The sequence below is a fragment of the Myiozetetes cayanensis genome, unplaced genomic scaffold (genome assembly GCF_022539395.1).
Source record: "Myiozetetes cayanensis isolate MyiCay16 unplaced genomic scaffold, myiCay2020 scf23, whole genome shotgun sequence".
Lineage (NCBI taxonomy): Eukaryota > Metazoa > Chordata > Aves > Passeriformes > Tyrannidae > Myiozetetes > Myiozetetes cayanensis.
The window spans coordinates 10,682,335-10,694,129 of record NW_026087445.1 but is presented as its reverse complement, the minus strand read 5'-3'; the positions used below and the strand labels follow the sequence as shown (position 1 = coordinate 10,694,129).

At 35.3% G+C, this 11,795-nt stretch overlaps 1 protein-coding gene across 6 annotated transcripts in view; it reads right to left on the bottom strand.

The window, feature by feature from the left end:
* RALGPS1 (Ral GEF with PH domain and SH3 binding motif 1) overlaps window positions 1–11,795 on the bottom strand; it is an 88,938-nt gene that overhangs the window by 65,236 nt on the left and 11,907 nt on the right. For 4 of the 6 annotated variants that reach the window (XR_007629442.1, XM_050320061.1, XM_050320060.1 and 1 more), the window contains 6 exons: window positions 11,495–11,602; window positions 9,589–9,639; window positions 6,594–6,677; window positions 6,029–6,118; window positions 4,354–4,446; window positions 2,365–2,491 (listed from right to left, as the gene is read on the bottom strand). Coding sequence is in view for 5 of the 6 variants with exons in the window: in XM_050320061.1 (XP_050176018.1) it covers window positions 2,365–2,491; window positions 4,354–4,446; window positions 6,029–6,118; window positions 6,594–6,677; window positions 9,589–9,639; window positions 11,495–11,602 (553 nt within the window). In the remaining variant the exon portion in view is untranslated. Of the gene's footprint in view, window positions 1–2,364; window positions 2,492–4,353; window positions 4,447–6,028; window positions 6,119–6,593; window positions 6,678–9,205; window positions 9,278–9,588; window positions 9,640–11,494; window positions 11,603–11,795 lie in introns of those variants that run through there. The other 2 variants (XM_050320065.1, XM_050320064.1) reach the window with 2 other exon arrangements.

The window sequence follows — 11,795 nt, the reverse complement described above, 5'->3', positions numbered from 1 at the left end:
TCTTTTTAAACTTGGAAGACCTGTCTGGAAAACAAAACAACTGCTGGATGTTTTAATGGTACTTTTAAACCTAGTAAGGAATATATTAGTCTCTCATATTACAGCCTAAGGTTGTAAACATACCAGTAGTTGTTTCCTGTACTGATTACTCAAAGGTTCAACTGCACCTCTTAGGATGCAAGGAAAACCTTACTTTAAAAGAGCAGCAACACTGCTTAGTCTTTCCAATCAGCAGGGAGAGGGTCTCTGATGCTCGCAACACAAAATACGACATATGCAGCAGGATTCAAAAGTCTCACAGAGGCTGCCTCGACACTAGCAGGAATTTCAGATTCAACCTTGTAATTCAGTAACGTGGATTTTTTTTCTTTCACTTTCATAACCCAAGTCTCTTTTATTAGGTTTGTAACACATGTTCATTTCAGAAATATTTAAATTTTTTTTTAGGACGGGCTTGGAGTGATGTCCTAACAACTGGATAGTATTAAAATATTCCTTCACAAGACCATGAGGCAATTCTATAAACGAGAGTACTTGGACAACTTAAGTGGATGTTTAACTTGCCAGTACGTTCTCCAGCTTATTTCAAACAATCTCAGGCTGCCATAGATGGAATGAGAACATAACTAAGTAACTTTCTTGCAGTGAGACAAGAGGCTCAGCATGAAACACAACCCCCATTAACTGTAGATCTTCAGACTTTGTCACTCTCATTCACTTGTTTTATATTCACTATTTACTCCTAGCATGATCTATCAGTCTACTTGTTCATTTAAACAGACTAAAGAATCTGTTCTATACATAATGCTGTCTTCTTCGAGAAAATACTTATTCACTGAAACTAGTCTCCTTTGAATATTCTGATAAGCTAAACATTCCTTTAACCTGAAATTATTTTTTAAGAAGTTTCAATAATTCATACCAAGTTATTAACATTTTTTTTAAGTATGGCCACTAGAGATGGCCAAATTTATTAAATAAGAAGTATTTTAGATAAGCATCCACAGCAATTTGTGCTGGGACTCATGCTGCTCAACATATTTGCAAATGACCCGAAAATGGGAGTGAACAACAGAACAAAAATCTTTTGATAATATTAACTAATTCAGGGGAGAAAAGAGAAGGTCTGACTAAGAGGAACTGCAGAAGGATTTATGAGACAAGCTGCTTGGACAGCAAAACAGAAAACGAAAAAACTACAGACAGTTTTAGATACAAGGGGGGGAAAAGTCCTAACTTTCCAAATAAAATGAAAAGGGCAAACCACTGCTAATAAAGGCATAATCTTGGGATTTCAATAAACAGTTTCTGATGGCTACTAAACATCGAGCTAACAGAATGTTAGGAATTATTAAGCAGAGCACAAAAAACTTTCTGAAGTAACAGTATAAATCTAACCTGCATTTCTACCTTGAATTTTTCAGGCAGTCCATGTGCACTCTCTCCCGCTAAAAAAAAAGATCCAGGACTGAAACACTGCCTTGGCAGGTTGTCAAGGATGCCAAGTGGCATCTGTACAAGGCATGCTCAAGTAATCCAAGGACTTTGCCTTTTGGAAGAGAGGTAACTGAAGATTTAGTGTGAAGGCAAACGAGATAAAGACTGAAGTCCATCATGTCAGGAGTAGCCTCAAGTTGCACAAGGAACAAAGTAGGGTTTATCTAGTGAAGGTAGTAAATACCATGTTCAATTCCAGCAAAAAAATATGGTACTGGACAGAGCTGCGGAAATCCTGCCAGCTGGGTGTTGAGCATGCAAGGAGTTTACAAGTGTTTAAAGAGAGTGCAAGAGTTCATGAACAGGAATCTATTGAGGCATTGAGGGTCACTAATATAGAGATAACAATTCTGGTCTAGGAAGCCTGAGCAGAATTCTTGATCTCTTGTTATCCAGGTTCAGTGATTTAAAAACATTAACCCTTGTTAGCTCCAGTTTAGCATCATACTGAATCACAAGCAAAACCATTAAATAGTTCATTATATTGGACTACATTCACTAACAATGACCTGCGTACAGAAATATTCCCAGGTGAAATACTGACAACAAGAACAGTTCACCAAATAGCTACTTGGTGCATGTCACAAAAAAACACTATGAACACTGGACAGCATTTTAAATAAAGGTCTTCTTTTTAAATCATCTTTATGTTATATTACACATGTATTTATTCGGCACCTGAGAGAAATACTCGTGCCAAAAGTACATATACATTTGTATGACCTAAAAATCTCAACCTAACCCAATTTCTTTAAATAGGAAGTGGAGTGAACCATACCTTCTATATGCAGTATTCTTTATGTGCACAACAGGCTACATTAGTACTTGTCAGTCAATGAGCTACAGATACATAAGGTTCACACTCACCTAAATACGGAATTGTAGGAACCATTTTTAAGCTTCTGATGTACTCTCGTGTCCTCTTGTAATTATCTTCCTTAGACAGTAAGTAGTCCAACTTCTCAAAGGTGGTCTTGTCTTTACGATTCAGAAGCTACAGAGAAAATGCAGATCATAAAATTTTAAAAGACAAATTCCCACAAAGCCAACAATAACTTGCTGAATCACACTGAGTAAAGGAAAGCACAGTAAAGACTAAATTCATTGTCATCACCCAAACCAGCGTATTGTTTGAAAATGTGCTACCTGTCAAGAAAAACAGAAGCAATTCAGCACAAGTCTTAAGCTAAGAACAAATATGACCATTATTTCTGAATACTTTGTAAAGGATTCCCATATCACTACATCAGTTTTGAATAAGCTTAGCAATATTAAATTTTTAGAGAAAAAGTATTTATTATACAGTCACCAATGTTCTCATAATTTACCAGAATTGCTGAAATCCTCTGAATTTAGAGGTACAAACAACAATGGAAAATGCTCTAAATAAATGTAAATTGTGCCATTTCAACAGTGCCTTATTAAAAGTATGACAAAAATTTTTGGAAGAAAGTAAACCATTTTGATATTAAATCTACATTTTCTACTGCTAGACTTACTACAGAAAACCAGAAAAATACAGAGTAATGCAAAAATCCTAAAGTAACAGAAGACTGAAACATAAACATGAAATAGGCAACTGTAGCTATAAAAACACATTCCCCGTTTCAGCTGGTTTAAGAAACCCCAGCAGTATTTTTAAGATGGTTTTAAAAGCCAATTGAGTCAGAATGAGTGGAGAATTTATGGCACTATACACTGGCGTCTTGCATATGTCCTTTCTGATAGCAGACAGCTGCTCCACAGCACATTCCTTCATAACCTCTTCCTCTGGAAAATTCCAGTTCTTGTACTACTTAGCTTGTACTACTAGCTGTTAATAAAAAAATAACATAAAAAGGACAAGAGTGAAAATATTTCAGAATAATGGTGCTGTTTTCTTTTAATCAGCACTGAGAATTTCTTGAGGCCCTGACTCTGCAACATATTTTATTTTTGAACTACTGTGTCTACAAAGAGCACAGCACATACTACACCTCTTCAGGTCTAAGTCAAATTAGTCACACACTGGTTTTCACGTGGGAGGAAATTTCCTTGTTTATCTTCCAACTTCAGCAAGCTGCTCAAAACAGCAGGCACTTACTTTTTTATTATTTTTATTTTTTATTAGACTATAGCATAATTCTGAGCAATCAGACCATAAGAAAGTTACAAGCATTTTAAAAGCTTGATAAACGTAGATAAGACTGAAGTATAGCCATCTTTATTTATAAGCTCTGAACACTTAATGTGATCCATGTTGGGTGGAATACTAAATTATTAAGAATTACCTACTCCTTTGTATAGTTAAAGAGTATATACTGCAGGCCTAACTTGTAATTGTGTATTCTTCTTTAAAAAAATATTTAAATTTACTGTGAGTTTTGCTAAGAAATTTTGCATTCAAGAGATGGAATTTCTGGAAACAGAATTATCTATGTTTTTAATTTCTAAAATAAATAAAAATTTATATGTATTGCACAATAATAAAAAAAAAATTAATGCTTGTATATCTGTAGCACACATTTTTTCTTCCTTTTAGGCAATGTATTAAATGACACACTATGTTTTGAATAATGGGACACTGATACATATTCTGTAGGAGGGTTTTCTAAGATTACTTTCAACTAAGTCCTCCTAAGCACATAATCAGTGGCTTCTAGAACAGACAGGAAAACAGGAAATTTACAGGGAAAGACTGTCTACAAATACGCAGCCAAAACTCTACTTTCACAAAACACATAATTGACCACTGCTTCTGCTACCTCAGAAACAAGAATGTAAATTCCAGAGTTTACGACTTAGCAATTCTGAAGAGTTCAGAAAAGTTTAGAACTCAAAGGAGACAGAAAGGACAATGGTCAAAGCAACACTTACAGCCCAGGTTTTGGTCAGCCTGAAGATGGGTGCACTTTGCAGTGCTGACACTACAGACATCAGAGAATGAAGGTTATTCAGTTCTAGAAGCTTCTGAAAAAAGAGAATAATAGCTTTTAGCACACCGAAAAGGGACACAAAATTAACTGATCTCAAAGCTCCATTAATAAACCGTGATTTTTTTTCATATTTCCATCAATGACTACAGACACCAGTATTATCCCACGCTGACATGTGCAAAATTCTTAAGACTGCTTTAAAAGTTGCCAATTTTCCAAATATACCCATTGATACAACAGGCATTTCAGTTGTGAGAATACAAACTGTATTTGACTTGAATTTGTTATTTTCTAAGGTTGTTCATTCAGTAACAGAAAACAGGAAAAAAATATTTGTCATATTGTTCTTGAAAATTAGTATAATTGGGGAAATTAAAAATTTAACATTAAATAAAGATGCTGATGACCCTCTCAGAATTAAAACAATATTTGATTTGTAATCTGTTTCACAGGAAAAATGTACCTCACTTCAATGGACTTTATACTTATTATTTATATTTATTTTGACAATTACTCAAAACACACTGGTCTCCAGTAGACAATACTTGGGAATAAAGCTGTCTCAAATGATAATGCTTGATACAACACAGTCCTAGTAAAATAGAAAAATGAGAATTGCTGTCATGGAGCTTCTTTGTAAACCTTAAAAAGAAGCTGGATTCATCCTTCAGTGACCCACTTATTCATTGCCCAGAAGCATTTGAGAAAGATATGGACTTTATTGAGGGAAAAGAAGGGAAAGGGAAAAAAGAGAAAAAAAGAGGGCAGCGTTCCCCTTTTTGCAGGAGAAAAATCCCCCAAACAAACACTGTAACTGAACAACCCAGGACCTCAAAGTTGACCATCGCCTCTTAGTACTGGGACTATGTACTTGTGCCAGGAACTCACTCAGACAAATTTTCTTCTATAAGCACAAAAATACTAAGTAAGCTGACTGGAAATATTCACAATACAAAAAAGTTTTGTATTATGTGGAAAATATTATTTTAATTATCTACACACATACATATTTCACACATACAAGACGAGCGCTTGGGACTTTGATCCAAGTGCTGTGTCACACAGGGTCATACAAATACAGAATGACCAGAGGTCATGGAGCAGATAAATGTATTTTTAAATAAATATATTCTTTATAAAACTTCAAGAGTAAAATGCAGTGCTCAAAATCACTAAAATAACAGAGCTTTAACAGCAGTACTTTATACCAGCAAGTACACATTACAAGTAGGAACACAAGTCTCACAACAGCTGTTTTAGAAGCAAGGAACTTCTTTTCATAAAAGTTAATTTTGAAAAGGGTGGGAGACAAAAACCAGAACAGTATACAACCACATCTGATATTAGCAACACACAGCTGACAATCAATAAGCCAAACCACTTTTAAACTTGGTAGGCAGAGGTACAAGGTGAGTCATGCTGAACTGGGTAGTTTCATCTAATCAAGTAGAAAAGAGCAGTTGTCACGCCTTTATCCTATTCAAGTGGTACAACGTCGCAGATGTAGTAAACCAGAACATTACCCTCTGCAATCCAACAATGGTTCACAGGGGAATGCAGAAACAAACGAAAAGTAATTAAGAGTTTGAATGATAGTATAAGAATGTTGCACTTACTTTAGCTATTTTCACAAAATGGCTCAATATTTCTGCCCTTATTTTTAAGGTCTGTGCTGTTAATATTTCTCGTACAACCCAAAAACTGACCTATAAAGTAAACACATATAACTTAATTTATTTACAAAAAAATTGACTTTATTAGATGAAATATTTGCAAGCTTTCAAGATGCTCCAGGGAGAAAACAGGGTAGGAAGGAAAAGAGTTCTTATCCCATGAATTCTCATCTGTATCACTGCAACTACCCAAAAGTTTTACCACTGGGTATAGGAGGTAGGTAGAGAAGTGAGGCAACACCAAGATAACTGAAAGAGCAAGTGAAACACAGGAAAAGGAACAGAATTGCTAATGTTGTACCATGACACAATAGCAAAATACATTAGGAACAAATGGTCTAGAGAAAAAACACGAAAATGTGGACAAAGCAATTGAAAACAAGAATTGTCATTTAAAAATCTTAATTCTCATTTGGAAAGATAGTCTTAATTGACAGGAGTAGTTGTGCTTATACTCAAAGACAACTGCCAAACACTACCTGTCCATGACAGTAACCAAATTATTTACCTGGTTAAACCTCCTAGTAAAGGCAACAATATTTGGAGCGAGGACATGTTTTTCTTTCTTATTCCATCCACAGCTGGCTAGTTCCTAGAAAACACATTCAAAAATTCCCTTAAAAACCAGAAATGAGTCCTCCTTAACAACAGTTCTAAATCATTCTTCTTTTCTTAGAACCAAAAATTCAGTTTCAATCAAAATGCTGTTCAACTTTCCAAATGTGTACTACTAACTTTTGACACCTTTACAGGAAAACGCAAAATAAGCTAAAGAGAATTCTGCCTCTGAAAATCACTTTGCACATGATGATAAGCAGAACATACACTAGAGATCTGGAGGTCTGCATGTGCCTGTGTGAGCATCAGGAAAAGCACTTCCAAACATATTCTGAATCCCAATCACCAGCACTTAAACCTTTTGCAGATAAAAATGCCAATCTGCATCTGACAAGACACATGATCAGTCTGTGTCTGGTCTTATGAGACTGGAAATCATATGTTTATGTAGAAAAAGAATCTCAGACACTCTACTAGGGAGAGCAAAATCTACCTTTGTCAGAGAAGTCAAAAAGGTCAGTAACCTAAAGATTAAGCAGTTGCCAGAGGGCTAGTGAGCAACAATGGAAAATCCTCTACATGGCAAAATCATTTGACGAGGCTTAAAATTTGGACTGGATAAGAAGGTTGATAAATGATCCCACATACCCCTCCTGAATTTTTTTTATACTGCTGAAATACAGTGTGTTCTAGAAGCACACTTCATCTCTTTTTTTGTATGGAAGAATGCTGGCAGTTTCCTCAATGCATGCAGTCACAAGAAACTTTCCTGTCCAGTGTGCAAGAAAACCCTGAAATTTGTGGAGATTGCAAACTTGAAAAAAGTTCTAAATAAAGTTACTTAGAAATCTAGAATGTAAGGGTAGCTATTTTTGCTGAAGAACAAAGAATTGTTAACCAGACATCCTCTTATTGAACTTTGCACCGTAACATACAGATGCATTTTTTAGTAATAGCTGTCAAAAAGCAGGATAAAACCCCAGAAAGTGCCAGGTTTAAAGGATGTTTGTGTGTTGGAAGTAAGACTTGGCAACCAAAATTCCAAAATGTTAAGTATTTCCATCCATGCATAAGCTCATGTTAAAAGACTAAAACTGTAAGTTTCAACCAGAAAATGTTAACCCTCTTACTCTAAGAACTTACCCAGTAACAAAATGGAGGTTGACGACAAATACACAGACTATTTCTTGCTTTAAAACCTAGTCCTACAGTTAGTAGAATTTCAGGATAGAAGCAGTTGTTTACTCGTGGCAAACAAATAATATTGGTAATTCCAATAAAGTGAAAGTCAGAAAGCACAATTAAAAAACTAATAGTAGTTTATGGCAACTGCTACTTATTCACAGACCTGAATTCTAGAAGAAGCTGAAAATATATTAGTTTTTTTCTGATAACTCCTCACTAAGTTACATCTATCTGCCAAAGTAGCATTTCAGGACATTTCATTGCCAGAAGTCAAAACAAAGCAATGAGAAAGGAAAAGAACAGCAAATTGGTATTTTGTTTCGCTATAAAATTATATGGAAAGATGTTTCATAGCAACTAAAGTAAATGCAAAATTCACTTTAAAATAAGTATCTATAGTTTTGTATTTTATTTTTTTGTTCATTTATCTCCTCAGAGTATGACACTGGCTCTGCCTTTGGCAGAGGTAGTTAAAAAAACATCTGTTTTGTTTTAACTGATATTTTTCTTAACAAAATTTCTTCATGAAAAAGTATCTATGTATCAGTTTGTAAATACTGGTAGTTTTTGTGTTAGCAGATTTTTCTGTGGGTATCGATGGTTTCTTATTGCATTGTTCATTTGCCATTTTTCCCCCTGCAGGAAAGAAAAGTCTCCCCAGCTGCCTGGAGAACACATGTAATTTCAGAAGCATGCAAGTGTTTTCAGCAATAAAACTGTCTTGGTGTTTTTTTCAGGGGGAGGGGGAAAAAAAAAATTTCTCTGACAGGAAGCACAGACACCAGACAGACAAATTTTTATTTTATTTCCTATACTTCCTCAAAACAGAGGGCTGGTAATCTCTCTGAATGACTGTAAATATAATACAAATTGTTTTGTTGGTGACCAAACTGGATGGACTGAGCTTCTACTAAGAACCTTCTAGACTTGACTGCCCCTACTGATGTTGTCAGAAATTCAGTTCCACTGACAGAAGGGAGGAGTGGAGTTGTCCATTATATATTCATGATATTCCACCTAAGACAACAAACCATAATGGATCTAAGGACATGTTCTTATACTGAAGCCCCTGAAGGAGGAATCATTTGATTCTTGTACCCTCTGCAGTAAATAAATTTATTTAATCAAAATACTGATGACATTTTTATGCAAATTTATCATATTCTGATAACTATCTTCACTCATTTCTGAAGTTCTTATTTTTAATTTTCAAATGCCTATGTTAACTTTCATTGCTTTTTTTCAACAGGCCTCGAGTTTCTTTCTTAAGACATTAAAAACTTAAAGGACACTAAGACATTAACTTTTAAGGGCTTGGGCAGATTTACTCCCTCAGAACTGTATCTTAAACATGACTGTACAAATTGAAAAGCTTACCAAGTGGCTGATGCAGCCTAAAATACAGGTTATGGCCAGAGGCATCAGTCAAACTCTGAAATCAGAGGTGCACTGAAAAACAGCACCAGAAGGGAGAGTAAAGAATTTTTATATTTGATAAATTTATCCTGAAGAAACACTCAACCCAAAGCAGGAGAGGAAGACTTCCAGAAAAGCAGTTATCTCCTTTGGCAACAGACAACAAATCAAAGTAACTCAGGCTGGCGTACAGATTCACAGTGCTAACAAGCAATAAGCCTAGAAGAATATTAGTGCAGTGCAAGAAGGTGAGCATTTTTGAATAAAAAAGTATTATTTAAATGGTTACATTTTCTCAGGCACTGAATTCCAAAGATGTAAGCAGACAGTTTAAGAAAACCTACCTCAGGCTGTATAGCTTTAAATACTGGCATATCCATCAGTGTTATCTGACTCTGAAACGAAGACATAATTTTAAATCATGTAATATGAAGAGCTAACAATGACATATTTCCATCTGCCCTTCAGTAACTACAAACCATCCGCATGTTCCTCACAGACCAGAACTGACCAGCCTGAGTTTGGCCCCCTTGCTTCAGGCTGATACACAAGCAGAAACACCGTATCTTGAGAAGGCATCATGTTACTTCCTGGTTGTCCCCAGGTGAAGAATTTCAGTACCTGCGCCAGTCAGGGGAAAAATCTGTGCTTGAGAGTCTTCCTCTTATGTAATGAAGAATCTGGACAGTAACGGCAGGAAGAATGATTTGCCTTTCACACAGAGAGCGGTATACATTTGACATTCACTGGGTTGAAAGGCAATAAATTATTATGTGTTAATTAGTTACGACTGGAATATGCTTTAAGGGGGTCATACAGAGACTTTCAGTCCCCAGACGCACAATTAAATTTCTAGTTTCTCTGCAGGTTGGGGGAGGTCTTTGTTTTGCTCATGGCTACAGGTGGCAAATGGGACTAGAGAGAAAAGCAGCTTACAGAAGTTTGGAATTGAGAGTTAAAGAATACATTACAATGATATTAAGGGGGTGTGGCTACATACAGGTATGTTTTTAAAGTGTAGCATTAAATCAAGACCCTCATCAACAAGTTTTCATCTCAAATCAACACTAGTTGGAATAGAAAACTATTTGTTTTCTATTTTGAGTTTGAAGTTACAAGCAACCTTATCTTGACTTGATCATTTTACAGATACATTTCCAGGTTAACCACAAATGTAGGACTACACTCTATGTTCTGGGCTGTCTTTGGACTTAATATTCATATTGTGATGAAATCAGGCATATCTGTTTTCATATGATTTTACAGTCCTGTCTAAATTATGGCTCTGTTAATTTCTGAAGGTGGTCATTGGCCATGAATCATCTGAACTTGGACAAATAGGAATGATTTTTAACTGAGTTGATGCAGATTTGCCATCCAAGTATTTTTATAATTTTACCTAACAGCTCTCATCTGTGTACTGTGTATTAGTGTTAAAAAAGACCCACAAGAATCTGTTCCAAAGTGATAAACTTAAAGGCATAAGGTAGGCCTATCTCAAAGACTTTTCTGGTGAACACGTATTATACGAACATTTGGCAAATAACAAAACATCATTTTGATCCTTAGAATGTTAATGAAAACATTCAACTAGGTGCAGTAGCTTTTATCCTCACTCCTTCCTGCTCCCCAGCAAGTTAACACGCAAATTAAAAACAAGGGGCAAGGACAAGAATTGCACTGAATGTTTACCAAAACTGAAGTTCTATTATCAGTTTAGCACTGAAAAACTGGTATTAAGGAATGCCAGTTGTTTCCTCTCTACAAGCTTCTTCCCTGCTTTTAAGAAACTGATTTTTCTGAGAAACTAATGTTTCAGCAGAAAACATGAGTATTTGTGGTTTCAGTTAAAAAAAACTGAATCAGACTGTGTTAAGTGGGCGTGGTGGTATTAGGTCAAAGGTTGGACCTGATGATCTTGCAGGTCTTTTCCAACTTTTAGGATTTTATGATTCTGTAAGTAACATGTTTAAACCTATGCTAGGATTTTCTAAAACAATAGTAAAAATTCAAATGGTTTCACACAGAATAACAAATATGCTGTGTCAGGTCAGTGCCAAGTGATTATACCCAAAGACATGTTTATTTGGCTAAAGTTGACATAATCAGAAATTTGTTTTCAAGAACACTGGAAGTTCATTTTAAAATATTTTTTTTTAAGCAAAAAGGTTTTATAGATTTTTTTTTTTGTACCCTGCAAGCCCTGAATGTTATATAAGCTTAAATGCAAAAAATAACATTTCTACTTACAGCAAACTCCTCAGGAGTTACTTTCAACACATCAAATACAACTGCATCGTAGCTTTTATTGGCATAATCTGAACTTCGTCCTTCCAGAGAATCTGAGCTGCTGCTACCCTACAAAGAAAAAATAGTAAGCTTATCTGCAGAATGATGAATTGCATCTCAAATTCAGAAAATAAATATGTGTAAAAATACTAAGTAATGACAATAAAATGTGTGAACTTCAAAAAGTTTCAGACACCAAATTGTAAAATTTGGTTTAGCACTGTTTGCAAATCTTTCTGACTTTCTTCTGCAGACTTTAGTG